Source organism: Hemitrygon akajei, unplaced genomic scaffold (assembly GCF_048418815.1).
Source record: "Hemitrygon akajei unplaced genomic scaffold, sHemAka1.3 Scf000148, whole genome shotgun sequence".
NCBI lineage: Eukaryota > Metazoa > Chordata > Chondrichthyes > Myliobatiformes > Dasyatidae > Hemitrygon > Hemitrygon akajei.
Genome location: NW_027332034.1, coordinates 200,297 through 219,452, shown reverse-complemented (window position 1 = coordinate 219,452; position 19,156 = coordinate 200,297). Strand labels below are relative to the sequence as shown.

At 44.9% G+C, this 19,156-nt stretch overlaps 1 protein-coding gene across 2 annotated transcripts in view; it reads right to left on the bottom strand.

The window, feature by feature from the left end:
- LOC140723928 (NACHT, LRR and PYD domains-containing protein 3-like) overlaps positions 1-19,156 on the bottom strand; it is a 47,774-nt gene that overhangs the window by 16,181 nt on the left and 12,437 nt on the right. Inside the window, exons 2-5 of one of the 2 annotated variants that reach the window (XM_073038470.1) lie at positions 7,308-7,404; positions 4,649-4,815; positions 2,301-2,472; positions 2,139-2,204 (exon numbers count right to left, since the gene is read on the bottom strand). In XM_073038470.1, the coding sequence (XP_072894571.1) occupies positions 2,139-2,204; positions 2,301-2,472; positions 4,649-4,815; positions 7,308-7,317 (415 nt within the window). In that variant the 5' untranslated portion in view covers positions 7,318-7,404. The remainder of the gene's footprint in view (positions 1-2,138; positions 2,205-2,300; positions 2,473-4,648; positions 4,816-7,307; positions 7,405-19,156) is intronic. The other variant, XM_073038471.1, reaches the window with a different exon arrangement.

Sequence of the window (19,156 nt, the reverse complement as noted above, 5' to 3'; positions counted from 1 at the left end):
TGCTTAGAGAATGTGGAGACCAGCTGGCAGATGTTCTTACTGACATCTACAACATTTCCCTGAGCAGCGCTACCGTTCCAACATGCTTCAAGGCCGCCACCATCATCCCCCTGCTAAAGAAATCTTCAGTGTCCCGCCTAAATGACTACCGTCCCTTTGCACTCACATCCAACATCATGAGGTGTTTCGAGAGGCTCGTCATGAGGCATATCAAGACCCTGCTGCCCCCCTCACTGGACCCCCTGCAGTTTGCGTACCGTCCCAACCGCTCAACAGACTACGCCATTGCCACCAACATCCACCTGGCCCTAACCCACCTGGACAAAAAGGACATGTACGTTCGAATGCTGTTCATAGATTTCAGTTCAGCATTCAACACAATCATCCCTCAGAAACTGATTGGAAGATGACCCTACTGGGCCTGAACACCTCCCTCTGCAACTGGATCCTATACTTCCTGACTGGGAGACCTCAGTCAGTCCGGATCGGGAGCAGCATCTCCAACTCCATCACACTGAGCACGGGGGCTCCCCAGGGCTGTGTGCTCAGTCCACTGCTGTTCACTCTGCTGACCCACGACTGTGCTGCAACACACAGCTCGAACCATATAATCAAGTTCGCCGATGACACAACCGTGGTGTGTCTCATCAGCAAGAACGACGAGTCAGCTTACAGAGAGGAGGTGCAGCGGCTAACGGACTGGTGCAGAGCCAACAACCTGTCTCTGAATGTGAACAAAACAAAAGAGATGGTTGTTGACTTCAGGAGGGCACGGAGCGACCACTCCCCGCTGAACATCGACGGCTCCTAGGTAGAGATCGTTAAGAGCACCGAATTTCTTGGTGTCCGGCTGGCGGAGAATCTCACCTGGTCCCTCAACACCAGCTCCATAGCAAAGAAAGCCCAGCAGCGTCTCTACTTGCTGCGAAGGCTGAGGAAAGTCCATCTCTCACCCCCCATCCTCATCACATTCTACAGGGGTTGTATTGAGAGCACCTGAGCAGCTGCATCACTGCCTGGTTCGGAAATTGCACCATCTCGGATCGCAAGACCTTACAGCGGATAGTGAGGTCAGCTGAGAAGATCATCGGGGTCTCTCTTCTCGCTATTACGGACATTTACACTACACACTGCATCCGCAAAGCAAACAGCATTATGGAGGACCCCACGCACCCCTCATACAAACTCTTCTCCCTCCTGCCGTCAGGGAAAAGGCTCCGAAGCATTCGGGCTCTCATGACCAGACTATGTAATAGTTTCTTTCCCCCAAGCTATCAGATTCCTCAATACCCAGAGACTGGACTGACACCAACTTACTGCTCTCTACTGTGCCTATTGTCTTGTCTAAAAAAAAGTGACTTGACTTGACATAGGACATAGGAATTCTGCCCTCCTGATCTTCGCAAGGAAAGAAACATTCATCCATACCGCAAGCGCACGCAACACACACACACACACACACACACACACACACACACACACACACACACACACACACACACACACACACACACACACACACACACACACACACACACACACACACACACACACACACACACACAAAAATATAAGACAGGATACCAAAGTTCTTTTTTTTCTTTCCCAGATACGTGAAGAGTAAAAAAAGGGAGGAGGGTGGATATCGGACGCTGAAACATTATGTTGTAGATTTAATAACGGGAGAAAAGGAAATGCGAGACAAACTCTGTGGAAGTCACTGGCTGAATTCCAAAATGTAAAAAGCATCAGCGGACAGAATTGAGTGCAGCTGCTATTACGAAGAAGAAAGTGCTTTAAAATCTGAAAGGTCTGAAGATAGAAAAGTCACTTCGACTGGGTCATACGGTGCATCAGGAGCGTGCCTGGGTTGTGTGAGAATTCCCAGTGCAGTAGGAACGCGAGTGAGGGGTTCAGCAGACCCAACAGCTGGATTAATACATTTAAAGCTGAAACAACTGGATTAACAGCTGGAAAAATACATTTTAAAATACTCAGGCTGCAACGACTGATCATCTGAATTTTAACCTGAAACCAGAGATCAGCGAATGATTAATGGTGAATTTTCATTCCTAGATTCTGCCAAGTCACAGTCTAACATTTGGGATGTGATTTGAACTCTGCATTTTATCACTCACCTATCAGTTCAGTGGGTAACTCAGATAACCCTTGGGCGATGTTCATGTATTCCTGTGGATCAGGACCTGTTTAAATAAACAAAGTTTATGAAAACAGAACTAAAATAATTAAAACTATTTATTTCAATGTGCCTTTGTGTTCAGATCGTGTTTTTAACATACCGAGCTCCTGTATTTCCCTCAGTATTCTGTCCAACTTCGGTAACTCAGTCCTCCATGTCACAAAGGATTCCCACATCGCCCTCCGGGCCCGGGAGCCTTTGCCATTCACCAAACTGAGGAAGAGTCTGGAACTCTCTGTCCGATTTCCCTTCTCTGTCAGTTCAGTAACTTTCTATAAAAAGGAAACAATATATTTATTGTGGAGCAGACAGACAGACATGGAGAATGTGGAGGAAAATGTCTGTTCATGGCCCCAGTAGCTTCAGAACAGATGCAGTCACTGGGCTGCTGCCTCATCCTCCCTGGGTTCAGTCATTAACAGAGAAACAGTAACTGAAGGAAATTCTAAATCAATAGTGTGAAAGAGTAAGGATTTACTGACTGTGCAGTATATTAAAGGTGATTAATTCACTTGTCCGTCAATGTGCAACATTACGTCAAAAAATGTGACAAGAAGAGCGGAAGAGAGGGGTGAGCGAGAGAGGAAAGAAATGCATGGTGGGCATCACTGAATCATGGCTGAAAGATCATATTTTGGTGCTTATCCAAGGATAAATATTTAATGGAAAGGACAAGCAGGTGGGTTAGAGGGTTGGGTTGACTCTGTTGTCATGGAAAAATGAAATGTCCTTATAAAGAGTTGATATCGGATTGGATGATGTAGATGTTAAGAAACTGCATAGGAAAAATGACCCTGATGGAAATTATATACAGGCCCCTTAACAATAACCAGGATGTGGGCTGCAAATTCCAGTGGGAGAGAGAAGAGGCATGTAAAGAGGTCAATGTTAAAATAGTCATGGGGAAATTCAACATGGAGGCAGCTTTGGAAAATCAGGTCAGTGCTTAATCCCAAGTGAGAAAATTTATAGACTGCCTATGAGAGAAGCTTTTGAGAGAAGCCTATGGTTGAGCCTACCGTAAGAAAGGCGGATCTGGATTTTGTGTTCTGTATTGCACCAGGTTTGATTGGGGAGCTTAAGTTAAATAAACCCTTAAGAGGCAGTGATCATCAAATAGCAGAACTCACACTGCAGTTTGAGAGGGAGAAGGTAAAGTTAGATGTATCAGTATTACAGTGGAATAAAGGAATTACAGATGCATAAGAGAGGAGCTGGGCAAAAGTAAATCGGAAGAAGACACTAGCAGAGACAACAGCAAAGCAGGAATAGATGATCATTCTGGGAGCGATTCGGAAAGCGCAGGTAGAGGTAGATAACCCCAAAGATGAAAAATTATACCAGAGGGAGGATGATCAACCATGGCAGACGAAGAAATCAATGCAGCACAAAAGCAAAGGAGAGGGCATAGAATATAGCTGGAGGACTGGGAAGCTTTCACTAACCAGCAGAAACAACTAAAAAGCTGTAAGTAGAGGAAATATGAAATATGAAGTTAGGCTAGCGAATAATGTGAAATAGCTCACCAAAAGGTCTGTCTGATATATAATGTACGGTATATATATATCCAATTAGGACAAACTGTTGATTAGAAAGGGTGCGGAGGAGATTTAAAAGGATGACCGAGTTAGGAAGCATGCCATGAGAATAGGTTGAGTAAACTCAGCCTTTTCTCCTTGGACTGACGGAGGGTGAGATGTGACCTGATAGAGGTGTACAAGATGATGAGAGGCATTGATCTTGTGGATAGTCAGAGGCTTTTTCTCGGGGCTGAAATGGTTGCCACAAGAGGACACAGGTTTAAGGTGCTGGGGAGTAGGTACAGAGGAGATGTCAAGGGTAAGTCTTTTACTCAGAGAGTGGTGAGTGCGTGGATGGGCTGCCGGCAATGGTGGTGGAGGTGGATCCAATAGGGTCTTTCAAGAGACTTTTGGATATATACATAGAGCTTAGAAAAATAGAGGGCTATAGGTAAGCCTAGTAATTTCTAAGGTAGGGACATGTTCGGCACAACCCAGTGGGCTGAAGGGCCTGTATTGTGCTGTAGCTTTTCTATGTTTCCTCCCCTCAAGTACTGCAGTAAAACCAGTTGGCCCAATTTATAATCTGACAGTTTAATATTTATCCTGGGTTAGTGAGCTCAGTTGAACTTGACTGACGGCCCTGATAATTAGTTTTGGACTGAATGCTTGCTCAACAGTCAAAATGTGCAGCCACTGCTCTAATATCACACTGATAAATACAGCAGGTGTGAGAGGAAAAGGTGACGCTGAACCTGTAGTTCCCAGTGTTCCCCATCTTAACAGCTGAAACCAGATCTGCTGGAGACAAGTCAGAGATCAAAGTCTCCATTGCTGTGTAGAATTCCTAGAACGTGCAGGAGATGAATATTGATCACTATTCCCTCTGATACCAGCAGTTCAGTGAGAATACCCTAAATACACTCACCTCATTTTCTTCTCTACTGAAATGCCCCTCCTTTGTCAACATCCAACCGAGTCTTTCAACCTTTTCTTCAATCGCTTGTTTGAGTCTGTCTCTGTAGAACTTTGTCAGTTGGTACAGTCGATACTCCTCCCCCTCTGCCAGGAGGTCGGAGATTGTAAACTCTGACTCTGTGAATATAAAAAGAATATGTAGACACGAACTCAAATCTCTCTTGGCTCCAACGCTGTCACTCAAATCAACAAGAAAATAAAGTCTTGAGCCTCAGAGTTCACCTGCCTTCAGCTGGAAAGATGGATTTTGTCCTAATCTCCAGCACTGGCCTTAAAACCGACCCAACAATGTTCTGGGCATTACGTTACCAGAAGGACCTCATTTAATATAAACCATCCTGGCAAATACACTTTCCTTAATTCATATCCTTGAAATACTCTCTTCATCTGGAATGTAGCATTTCCTCCAATGCACAGCCTGGAAATCATCAGAGCAGGTAGTACATTTCCTATAGTTTGGTAACGGCTGACCACTACACCACATGTACCACACCCACACATTCCCCCCCTCGACTGACCAACCCTCCAACAAGGAATCACATTTTCCATTCTCCCTACCACATTCTTTGAAATCATCCTCCTTGTTGGGGACTTGTCAATTCCATGTTCAATGAGCTTCCGAGCTACCAGGCAGTCGCCTCACTTGTGTCGGTTCCAGGGTCCTGATCGGTGTCTCTGACGTCACTGTCTCTGGGCTGACAGACAGTCGCCTCACTAGTGCTAGTTCCAGGGTCTTGATGAGTGTCTCTGACGTCACTGTCTCTGGGCTGAATTTGCTCCTCCTCCTCTGCGGCTGGACCACATTCCATTGGGACGTTGCTCTCAATCTGACCCTGCTTTGGTACCTTGCTTCCCGTGTCCCGATCATCTTCCCTCGATGATCCGCCTGGTAAAAACCTCTTCAGTCGTTTCCATTTCCCACCCGAAATAAATTACGGATTTCAGGTTATGCTACAGTGATTTAGAGCTGAGCAGAACTGATTGAGACTGGGTGGGTGCAATGGAGCCGAGGCTCTAGCTGACCAGATTTGGAGAGGGACTGCTAGTGAACGTCAACCGCACTTCCTGTCAGGTGACCATCCCGATGAGCCGGTGAGTGGACACATCCACTCCCAGAAAAAGAACTGTAATAGCACCTGTCACACGATGTCCAGTCCCCTGGGTCGCAGACAGACCATTACCTTGACATCTATGCTGCCCTGTCCCCTGGTTCCCATCTTATCCCCTGCATGGTGATCGCTTGTGCAGATCATTGTCAGAGTCTCACTTGGAGAGCTTTGTGTGTAGTTGCGGTTGCTAATCAGCTGATTCAGCTGGAAAGAGTGTAGTGGAGAATGACCAGCATGTCACTGGACTAGGGTGTTGGGTTTTCTGTTATGTGGTTAAGCTGGGAAAGTTTGTCCTGAAGTATGGGAGCTGGAAGGGTGACCTTACACACGTACATAAAATAATCAGGGGCATAGATAGGGTAGATGGTCACAGTCTTTTTCCCAGGTTAGCGGAGTCTAAGACTTGAGGGCAGAAATTTAAAAGGGACCGAAGTGGCATTCTTTCACGTGGCGGGTGATGGGTAGAAATTGCATGCAGTCAGAGGAGGCTGCAAACACAAATAAAATTACAAAGTTTAGAAGGTATGGGCAGGAAAAAAGGATGGAAGAAGTCTATAAAGGAAATTTAGAAAAAGCTGTGCGAAAATGGAGCAAGCTCAATAGACATTTAGATCAGCATGAATTAGTTGGGCCGAAGGGCATGTTTCCAGGCTATAATCTCTGTTTTATTCCATCTGGGATTACAGAGTTGAGCACAATCACAATTCCTACAGGAGCCAGCGACAGATGGTCATTGGTTATACCGGGTTTCCCATCAGAGATCCTGGGAATTTTAAATCCTGGTAGCAGATCATCTCAATAGGGAAATATCGAGAACTCACATTCACCATTTTTCCACAGCCCAGACATGGATTCGGGTATTAAAACACCAAGCAAACCGCATATTTATCTACAATGAGCTGTCATCTGATCCTCAACCATTTCCAATGCAATGGCGATGTTCTCAGCTCGTCTGCAGAAAGCAGATTTCAGAAACTCCCCTCATCTCCTTTCCGCAGTAGAGGAGAAAACCAGGAGGGAGTTGGAAGCTACCGTTCCAAAACCTGAAATGCTCTGTTAGCACACAATCTCTGAATTCCTGGAAATGCTCCTTCCATCTGGCGTTGAGATTTATAAATGGAATTTGGAGACGTCTTACACACCAGGGCCTGTCTAGAGGTGAAACAGACCCTGACCCTGGACACTTACACAACCCACAAGACAGTTGTCACATCCCTGTCTGTGTTTCACACACATCCACCTGATTCAGGGGTCATTTGATACTTTCATTCAGGTGAAGCTTTGCATGGTGAGCGCAGTGATTCGACCATTACCAGTGTCAGGTCCCTGCAATGGAACTGTCAGATTGATCTATTACTCAAGGCCGCTTTGCCAGTGGGATCAATAACCGTGCATGATGAAAGATTTGTGTAGCCAGTTAACATCTGTGTTAGATTCTTCATTGTAATAGTGTGCGCCAGCAGTACAGATGTTTAATTATAAAGATCCGAGTGATCATACCTGTAGCCATTATAACTGTGACGGACGATTGTTGCTTGTCGTCATTTTGTTTACAATTTGGTCCCGGTACAGGGAAGCGCCACCTGCTGGTGATGCCCTAAATTACAGACAAGCGGACAGTGAGTCAGAGTAAGAACGTTTACTTTGTAAATATGCCAGTACGTCCATCCCCTGTATCAGAGCAGCAGTTGGCTTAGGGACAAAACATTCCCTGTTAGTATCAACTCCCACACCATGTCTGTATGTCTGTCCGGTGCATCTACTGTTAGAATTACAGAGCACAGATACAGACCTTTCAGCCCATCGAGACAATGCTGACCACAGTGCTCACCGAGATGGTCCCAATTTCCTGTGACGGCCCATTTTCCCGCGCCCTCTTCACTCCATCCACAAATCCAAACTGCTTCTGGAATTATACAATTGTGCCTACCTCATCCACTTCCTCTGGCAGGTCCCTCCACATAATCACCAACCTCCGCTGCTCGTGTTGGTTTTGGAATCTATTTACCATTCCTCTGCCCGTTTAGATCCCCGTATAATCTACGATACTCTTCACCATAAAGAGCATCTACTAATTTTGTACGAAATTTTGAGCGACAACGGACCTGGGTCAGTGTGCTTAACCTGTGTGGTTAGTTCAGTCTGAGATGTGGCATAAATTGACATTTTTTGTCACCAATGGGAGCTAAATAACTCATATGCATCCTAACGGCCGCACAAGGTTTCCCAAATGGTCCCAGCGTGAGCCCGGGAGCGCGAGGGTAACGAGCTCAGCGAGAGGGCGCATGTCGGGCAGTGGGCGGGGCGGGGCCATGAGCTGGTGCGCGAGAGACCAGGGGAGCCTGCATCAGGATTAACAGAGAACGGGGAGCGTGTCTCTCAGTCAGATACTGTACTGTCCAGCTCACCGAGTTAGTCATAAATCCGACTCCCGAAAACAGCTGGGACACATACATAACGCAGAAAGCTGGATGTAAATATTTAATGTTTGATTTCAGTTCAAATATATAAATAAAATCCTATCTCCATTCGCATGCAGTCTTTATACCAATTTACATTAATTAAGTTGTCAGAGCTTTTCTAGTCAACATACCAACACGCAGAACTGGACCACACTGGCCCTGGAAACTCTGGTGCAGATCATGAAATCATGGCTGATCAGATCTAAAATTTCATTACGTATTCCCCCATGTCCATCCGTGTAACACTTCAACCCCGCTGTTTATCAAGAATCCCGTGCTTAAACAGAATTACAGTCTTTGCTTCCACTGGCGATTGAGAGGAAGAGTTCAAATTGCTCACAATCAACACAGGAACAATAGACGTGTTCGTCTGAAATAAGGAACTCTGAAAAGGGAACAGATGTTTACAGTACAGATCCCGCACCCTTGCTTTGAAACAGGTGCCATTGTTCTAGAGCTGATCTTAATCTTTACTTAACCTGTGGAAAATGTAAATCATGTAAGCAGGAACCAGTTGGAATACAAAAGACACCAGAACCAGAAGTGGCTTAAAAACAGAAATCTTTCCTTGATCGCTGATCCAATGCACAGACAACTGGTTGTTTGGAAATAAAGTTCCGAAATAAATATCAGAAGCTGAATTATTGTCACCTTAATTCCTGAAGAATATTCTGACAGTCTGGATACTGTGTGTCGTTTCTTACAAGTAACTCCGCCCACTGCCCCACGCGGATCTCTCGTAACCATGACAACACACACAATAATGGAGGAACTCAGCAGGTCAGGCAGTATCTGGACGGGTGTAAAATGTCGATGTTATGGACCGAGTCCCTTCATCAGGACTGGAATGGAAAGGGGAGCAGGGCAGCTGATTGACTGATTTGCAAGTAGCTGGTTGTTGTTCTGTGAGATTCGGTGCTCGGGGTCTGCGTGCAAGCGGCTGCCTGTCCGTCACATTCCACAGAACAGGGAGCGGCCGTTCCGCTGAAATCAAATCCAAACCGGTTCGACAAAACACTGTCATTCAAATGTGAAGAATGTTGCGAATGGCACGAACTGGTTTATTTAAAGGAATCGTAAACATAAAAAAAACTGCAGATGATGAGACTTGAGGTAAAAATAACTGGTAACAATTCGGGACCTTAGGTCATGTTCTTTACCTTACGTTAAAGGTTCAATCACTCTACCTTGCGGCAGAAATGGTTAAATGCAATATTAACATGAATTTGTTCACATCCGAATGACAGTGATTTGCCGAACGGTTTCCATTTGATTTCAGCAGAAATGCCACTCATTGTTGTGAGGAAAATCGCGTGGCAGTTTGAAATGACGTCAAAACGCTGCTGGACTATTGTGAATAATTCAACATTTGATATTTAACAAAAATTACCTGTTAAACGAAAAGACCGGGATGGAATGACAAAAGAATGTTAGATGGCCAGAGAGGAGATAAATTTGGTGAAGCCGGAAAAGGAAACGTCTGTAAAGCTTCAGAAGTGAGGGTCCAACAAAACGCAAAAGGAGTATAAAAAAGCAAGAAATTAAACAAGAAAGAGAATTGCGAAAGCCAAGAGGGATCATGATCAATTCTTGGCAAGTTAGATTAAGGTGAATCCTAAGGCATTCGACATATATGTCAGGAGCAGGAGGATAACTAGAAAGAGAATCGGAATGCGTTCTCTTCAATAAACAACTCGAATCACATCAGGCAGGAACCATCCCGAACATTCACAAAACTGTGTTATATTACAGCAAAGAACACCTACAGACAAGTTTTTCAGGAAATTATCTCTAGTTTTGCAGATGACCTAAAGCATCCTAGCGCCTATTTTTAAAAAAACAGAAAGCAAAGCAACTTTGTTTCACAAAATGGAGGACGCAAAGCAGTTCCACAAAATGGCAGCCTCCATCTCAAGCACCTGGCAGTAGCAAAGACAATTGATCTGACTGCTTCCAATGTCCTTGACCCATTCAAGTTCCACATTTTCTTTCAGACTTTAAATACACCATGGCTAAAGAAGTGACAAAAGTGAGTTGAATTGTTCAAATTGCAGGTTCAATGGTTAAAATAATACGTCCCATTTATCACCGACATTCTGCATTTATTATAAAATTACAGTGCAGCAGCATGTACCAACATCTCTCAGATCCAGAGTCAACTGCTGGGATATTTGTCAAATCAACATTATACAGACAGGAGTAAACAGTCCAGTTACACCGACCTCATAACGTGTCTGAATGGGTTCTCGCCCTGGATAAACTCACCTCTACCTCTAACCTCTCTGCACCCATGACTGCGGCTGGGCACAGTTCAAACACTATCTATAAATTTACCGACATAGCTATCGTTGACAGAATTTTAGACGGTGATAAGAAGGCGAACAGGAGCAAATATATCACCTAGTTGAATGGTGTTGCAGCAACAAACTTACATTCAACGTCGGTAAGACCAATTGAGGACTTCTAAACGGGTAGGACAAGGGCACACATCCACACACAAACATCGTCGAGGGGTCAGCGGTGGAAATAGTGAGCAACTTCATGTTCCTGGGTGTCAATATCTCTGAAGATGTATCCTTATATAGAAGGCACGGAAGCGGTTATATGTCAATAGATTTCTATAGTTGTGCCGTGAAAATCATTGTAACCCGCTGCATAATTGTCTAGTAGGGAAGGGTGTTGGAGGGGAGGGTGGAGGCACTCCAAAGGATTGAAAGACTCTGAAGAAAGTTGAGAATTCAGTCAGCTCCATCATAGGTAGTAGTCATGGAGCGATGCCTCAACACTGCGGCATCAATCATCAGCTTCACGAAGGAGATGCCTCCTCCTCATGGGCATCACCAGGAAGGTGGTGGAGGAGATTGAGGGCACACATTCAACGAGTCAGGACCAGCTTCATTCCCTCTGCCATCCGATTTCTGAATTGACATTGAACCCATGAAACATTCACTTATTACATTGTGCAATAGTTATTTAATTTAACTTTTATAGTAGCGCATGCTTATAGTAATACGGATTTTTTTCTATTATTATGTATCGGATTATACTCCTGCCGCAAAGACAACAACGCTTGCGACATGTGACCGGGTAGAGGGGCTCTTCCTGTGGTCTTCCATGTTCCCCAACAGCAAACTGCACAAATGGAGGGACAGGGATCACATCCCCATCTCCCGGTCCCAATAACAGACGGAGGCCGTCGTGGAACAGGAATGCTACTGTTCCGCTCAGCAGTGATGTGAAACCGCCTTTTTTGTTTCACCTTTCAGAGAGCCGCACACTGGACACTGCCGATTTTGGGCTGCGCTCACAGGGACATCTGAGGCTTTCTGAAGCAGATTTGCCCCCACTGCCCTGAGAGGACACTTGCGGTGTTGCCGGTGCTGCAGCAGCCCCGGGCCCCGGGGGCATCAGGTCCTGGACTTAGACTCTGGGCATTGTGGAGCAGTGTAACTCCACAAGGTCTTCCCCCATTTCAGAACGTTCATGGTTTGTTTGTCTTCGGAGCAGTAAAAGTAAAATCATTGCTTGTTGTCTATTCATTTATTTTTTAAAATATTTTACATATAATTTCAGATGTTAACAACCTGCCTGCAGATTAATGCTGTGACAGATGAAAATCCTCATTGCATCGTCTGAGAGCAGTTGGGGCGGGAACAAGGATGAACTCACCGGCATCAAACTGCATCTCCCCTTCCCCATCTCGCAGAAATTCTCCGAACACCGTCACTGCCAGCCTCTGTCCGAGCCCAGGTGCACACCATCCCCACACTGGGTCGCAGGTGTTGGGCTTGATAATGGATTCTTCCCAATGGACTGGAAGCATCCGACTAAGCTGTGAGATCGGAGATAAAGCCCAGCTCGGGTGCCGCCCCCTGTGCACAGAGCATCAGTCCGATTTACTCAAATGCCATCAGTAAATTTGCTGATGAACAACTATTATCGGCAGAAGTTCGGATGGTGTCAGCAATCTTTGAGTCATGGACAGAGGCATCCCCCTCTTCCTTGGGAGTGCACGGCATATAGGCAGGGACTGAATGGTCCCAGCCCTGATTCCCTGGCAGGGCAGCGGTTCGGAAAAGTCACATGACAGAAAGAGCGGGGGGGGGGGGGGGGGGGGTGTTAATATGTTGGTTTGGGAAAGATAGATACAGATTGACGGACAAAAGGAAAAAACAATCTCGTTGAGCCAAGTCGCAACTAGCCATTCTGTATGCGCCCATTCTTCTAATACCACACCATCTGGTCCAGATGATTTGTCTACCTTCGAACTTTTCAGATTTCTAAGAACCCTCTCCCTTGTGATAGTAACTTTACACACTTCAGGACCCCTGACACCTAGAACTTCCACCACACTGCTGGAGTTTCTCTCGGTGAAGATTGTTACTAAATACTTAACACAGTTCGTCCGCCGGTTCCTTGTCCCCCATTGCTACCTCTCCAGCATCGTTTTCCAACCGTCCGTTATCCAATCTTGCTTCTCTTTCACAGTTTATGCAACTAAACAAACTTTCGATATCCTCTTTAATATTATTAAGATGCTTTAACTTTGTAAGCCTCTAACTTTCCACTCATGTTGGTCTACTATATGTCCTTTCTTTGTCATTTATGTTGACTTTGACATCCGTTGTTAGCATGTTTGTGTCATCCTGCCTTTCGAATAATTCGTTCTCTTGGCGATGCATATATCTTACTCTGCGTTCATTCCTGCCAGTGTTCATTTTCAATCAATTCTGGCCAACTGCTCTCTCAAGCCTCTGTAAATACTTTACTCCACTTTGATAATGATACATCTGAATTTAGCTCATCCTTCTCAAATTTCAGGGTGAATTGGACCATATTGTGATCGCTTTTCCCTAAGGTTTCTTTTACCTTAAGCTCTCTAATCATTTCTGGTTCATTGCGCAGCACCCAGTCCAGAATATCTGATCCCCTAGTTAATCAGCCACGAGCTTCTCAGTGAAGCTATCTCATCGGCATTCTAGATACTCACCATCTTGGAATCCCGCACCAACCTGATTTTCTTCATCTACCTGCATATCGAAATCCCCCATGACTATTGTAATATTGCCCTTTTGGCATGTATTTTCTAACTCCCGTTGTAACTTGGAGACCACATCCTTACTAAAAACTGGAAGTCTGTATAATCTCCCGTCATGTTGTTTGTATTTTCCCTTGCAGATCTATAGTTCAATCCACAATCATTCCACACCTACCCACCCTATGTGAATAGATATCATTTTTACAAACAGAGCAACGCACCCTCTCTGCATCTTTGCCTCCTTTCGATGTAATGTGTATCCTTGGAAAATAATTTCCCAGCAATATGTTTTCAGCCATAATTCACTGATGCCAAAAACATCAGGCCTGCCAATCTGCAACTGTGTTTTCAGTTCATCTACCTTATTCCATACAGCGAAAGCATTCAAATATAACACCTTCTATCCTCTTTTCATCCTTTTCAAACTTGGCCATTTTTTTACTCGTCGCACCATACTCTGCCTTCTGGTCCCTCAGTTTGTCTGAAGTCTTACCAACAACTGCCTTTGTACAAAATGTTCGGGCACCTTGGCTCCCATCATCCGACAAGTCTAGTTTAAATGACCATTAACAAAAATTAACAAACCTTCACACTAGGAAGGAAGGACTTAGCCAGAATACAAACAGGTTCAGTAGTGGAGGGGAGGGAGGACTAGCTAGAAGATGAAAGGTCAAGCAGGGTGAGTGGGTAGGGTAAAGTGCAGAAGAAAGAGTAATCTGATAGGAGAGGAGATTCGACCATGAGAGAAAGTGAAAAGAGTGGTGATAGGTAGGTTGGAAAACAAGTTAAGCGCTCAGGTTGGGGAACAGAAGAGGGAAGTGGAAGGGAAATAAAATTACCGGCAGGACAAATCAATACCCATGCCATTAGGTTGGGTACTACATCTCCAGGACGACCTCAGACTAATAACAAGAGCCTTGAGTGAGTCCAATAAATTGGGTTCAGGCCTTTTGCAAGGACATCCTGTACAGAAAGAGGCTCTTCAGCTCACAGAGCCGACACTGCCTCGCAAACGCCAACTAAGACCGGTCCGATAATGTTCATCGTTTGTCTTCCAGACGTTCCCGCAACTCCCCCGATCTAAACCCACTTCCGCACAATTAACCATCTACAGTGGCCAATTAACCAATCAAACCTGCAGCTCTAATGAAGAGTCTCGAGCCGAAATATCTACTCTTTATTCCTCTCCACCAATGCTTCCTCGCGAGGTGAGTTATCTAGCATTCTGTGCATGCTACTCTGAAGCAAACCTGAATGCTTTTAGCACGAGAGGAAAACTAAATAACCAGTTGGAGTCCATGTGGTCATAGGGAGACCATGCAGACTCCATAATGGTCAGGTTTGAACTCGGTCACTAGAACTGACTCTGGTCCTTCGTCAAACCGTGCCCAGGAGCACGCCGCTCCCACCCCTCCTTAGGCTTCTCCCTCAGCCTGACCAAGCCCTCGGTTGTTCTGGTGCAACCACTGATGTGGCTCCAGCCGACCTATGTCCCACTGTGATGCGTGTCTCTCGAAGGTCGCCCAGCACCGCCTCTTCCTCAGTCCAGCTCACATTTCACACCTCCCACTCATGCCCTCTGTTCTCCACACACTCTACTCTCTGTGCCTGACACTTCCCTAAGTCTCCTTCATCCGCCATCTCTGTGTTCACTAATCTGGATAAATAACGTACAAAGCAATTTTTGTTTTACATCCCAACCTAGCCTCACCGTTTCCTCCCAGTGTAATCTCTTCAGCCTCTTAACACGCCCTCCAGAATAATCCTCTCAGAGGTTAATGATTGCATTTCCAGCTGTGTCCACTCCTCAGTCTTCAAGCCCGAAATTCTCTGCTGAACCCTCTATGCCTTCCCATCTCCCTCTACTCCCTAATGTTGTTTTAGCAAACTGAGTCACTGACATTTCTGACCTCCAGTTCTATTACTGTGTATGCCGATGCAAAATTTGATTCATAATGTTCCCGAAGTCCCTACAATACTCCCCCACCCCCATTCAAATACAGGCTGCCTCCGCTCGTCGACAGAAATAATAAATAACATCTACTTCCTCTTACCATACACAGCACGCACTTTGCCCCTACAAGACATTACTCGCACAGAAAACCCAGGGTCAATAGCAGAACCCAATGTTCAGCCTGGTATATTCCGGAAATGAATGATTGGAATTAAATCAGTGTGAAATTACGCACTGGATCAATAATATATCACTCCGTCACTGAAACTCAGCAGGCAGAGGTGAGATTGCCCTCACTGGGACTCCACGAACATGGTGATCTCCCTCACTGAGCCCCTAGACAGAGGTGAGGAATCTCTCTCTCTCTCTCTCTCTCTCTCTCTCTCTCTCTCTCTCTCTCTCTCTCTCTCTCTCTCTCTCACACACACACACACACACACACACACACACACACACACACACACACACACACACACACACTCTCTCCCCCACCCTCCCTGTACCCCTCCACCACTCTTTCTACAACACACACAATTCATTTCACTTCATCACGCACACAGAGCACAAGACAGATTTCGAGGTTCGACCAGGATCGGGGATGTCTACTCACGTGTAACTATCGATGAGGTGTTGGTGAGTGAACTGGAGGGAGATGGTACCACCTACGACCTCCTCAATCCCTGCTGTGAGTGTTGACAGGCTCAGGGACAGCTCAACGACTACCTTCCGCATCGGCTTCTCGAAGCAATGAAACTAGAGCTGGGCAGTGCAACAGTTGATGTATGTTTTGGAAAAGCATGCAAATCAATCAAACATAAAGAGCCTCCTGTTCCCAGTCAGTGAATTTCCTCCATCAACCATGGTTTGGGTGACGGGTCAGGACTCAGCAGGGGGACAAGAATAGATACATGTGCTAGAAACATAGAAAACCGACAGCACAATCCAGGCCCTTCGACCCACAATGCTGTGCCGACCATGAGTTTACCTTAGAAATTACCTAGACTTCCCCATAGCCCTCTGTTTGTCTAAGCTCCATGTACCTATCCAGGAGACCCTGTAGTTTCCGCCTCCACCACCGCCGCTGGCAGCCCATGACACGCACTCACCACTCTCTGCATTAAAAAAAACTCAACCCCGACAGCTCCACTATACGTACTGCCAATAACCTGATCTTACGTAACTGCTAAAACTACATCATAGAAGAAAACATCTCTGCTTTCTTTCAATCTATTTGATGAGTTTTCTACCTGCACACATGACTTTGAAATTAGATTCACTAACATATTTACTACTTCAACAGAACATCCCAATTCCTGTGCTCAAAGCCCTGATATATGAAGGCCAATGTGCCTAACGCTCTCTTTTCAACCGCATCTACCCGTGACGCTGCTTTCAAGGAAGCATGGCTCTGTATTTTCAGTTTCCGTGGTTCTAATGTGAGCTCTAACTTTCACTATGCAAGCCTTATCCTGATTTGTCCTCCCAAATTCAACATCTCACCCCCATCTGCAGTAAGCTCTATCTACCCGCTCTCAGATTATTTGCTCAGGTGGGCCAAATCGTGATGCAAGCATTGATAGCCTTACTTGTAATCGGCGGTAATGTTGTTGATCTGGTTTACCACATTATAATGTTATAATGACGACAAAGAACGGACGCAGCACTGATCCCTGTGAAACCACGAGTCACAGGCCTCCAGCTAGAAAGAAAACCAACTCACTACTATTCTCTGGTCTCTCCCTCTCAATCAATATCGAACCCAAGCACATTAACCTTCTGACCTGCCTCCCACGTGGAAATTTGTCTAAAACCCTGTTGCCGTCCATTTAAACAGTACCCACCACTTTTCCTTCATCAACCTCTTGATTAGCTACTCAGAAAACCCAATGAGTTTCCTTGGCCATGGCCTGTCCTTCACAAAGCAATGGTGACTATCTTTATTCAGCCTTCTTTATGCAAATAATTATATATCCCGTCCTTTGAAATACCATCTAATAATTAAGCCACCACTGATTTTGTGCCCTCCGGGCTATAATTTTCTGGCTTTTTCATCGTCTTTATTGAAGAACGGAACAGCGCTAGCCATCCTCCAGTCCTCTGGCACCACACGCTGGACTAAAGCTTTTTGAAATAACTCTAACAGGATCCCTGCAATTTCTACACGAGCGTAGCACAAAGGCTCGGTGGACATCTTGTCAGGCCATGGGGATTTATCGATCTTAATTTGTATCAAAACAGCTGTCACCTCCTCCTGCATAATCTGGATATGGTCCATGATCTCACTACTCTTATGAATCAGTTCTATGTAGTTTGTGTCTGTGTACGACTTCATTCATTGGGGACCACGTTGATCTTCAGGAATATCAGCTTTTGCTCTCACTCGCTCTCCTTTTGTTCTTAATATATCTATAGAAACCATTGGAATTCCGTTTTACCTCATCTGACAGGGAAACCTCCTGTCCCCTTTTAGCTCTCCTGATTTCCCTGTTCAGTATTTCCTGAATATCTTATACTCCGCAAGCACCCCATTTGATAGTAATGTTCAGTAACTTGATAGTAATTTAAATTAAGAGTAACAGCAATGGCACACATTGTCCATCATGAAGAAAGCAAGGCTGCACTTCTACTGTCTTGGAAGTCAGCAAAGGTTCGGCAGGTCATCTAAATTTTTGATAAACCTGGATGTGTGGTGGAGAGTTTATTGATTGGTAGTATCGCGGCCTAGTACAGAAACACAAATGCCTACAAAAACGTAGTGGATACAGCCCAGTCCTCCCCACTATTGAGCCTACCTACCGGTATATGCAAACACTGTCACAGGAAAGCAACAGCTATGATCAGAAACAGAATATTCAGTCCCACAAGCTTCCCTCTCCCTTTCGCCTTTCCCTCCCCCATTCTCTCTGTACCGCCTATCACCGCCCTATTCCAGGAACTCCTCTCATTTCAGTCTTTGTATGAATTTGCATCCGTGGCTTTCAACCCGTCATACCTGTTTGAGTGACGCGAATAGTTCTTTGTTCTCAATCTGTGTGCTTTCAGTTGCTATAATTTCCTGTAATTTGAGTCCCTCTCTTCATAAAGAGTGGAATGACATTTCCACTCTTCTGAAACCATTCCAGAATCTCATCTTTGATGAAAGATCACTACTAATGCTGGTACAATCATTTCAGATACTTTCAGCTACCCAAGCATCTTCTAGTTAGTAGTTTCAATAACAGGCACTTCTGCCGTGACACTCAAAATTCTTGTATTCTGGTGTTGTTTTCACTGTGAAGACCAACACAAAATACTTTTTAAAAAGTATTATCCGCCCTTTTTTTACTCCCGATTACTTCCTCTCGAGCGGCATTTTCCGCTCTTGCCTCTATTTTACTCTTCGTATATCTGAAAAGGTTTTTGTTATTTTATTTTATATTACTGGTTAATTAACCTTCATGTTTTATCCTTCCTCCTCTTTGTTTTTATTGGCCTCGGTTCGTTTTTAAAACTTAAAAAACAAAATTCTGAGGCTGGATAATTATTCCCTTTGTGATTACCATACTAACATTCCTCAAGTGCAATCATTACCTCACATAATCACCTAATTTGGTGATGTTGAAAATTAGAGGATATCCTGTTTTCAAGGTATTCATCAGAATAAATATCTACTTGCAAGGTAATGTCTCCAAATCTGGTACATTTTCAACAGAAATTAAGTAAAACTATCTTTCAAGGCGTTAATAGAGAAACACAAATCAACGGAAAGGTACAAGACCACATCGAAGGCAACAAACGAAGCTTGGAACACAGTGCTGTCCATTGTGAAACTACACAGGCTAGGCCAGGCCGCCCACCGAATTTAGTCACTGAAGAAGAACTGGAATTGCAAGAGAGGTTACTGTCAGGCCACCAC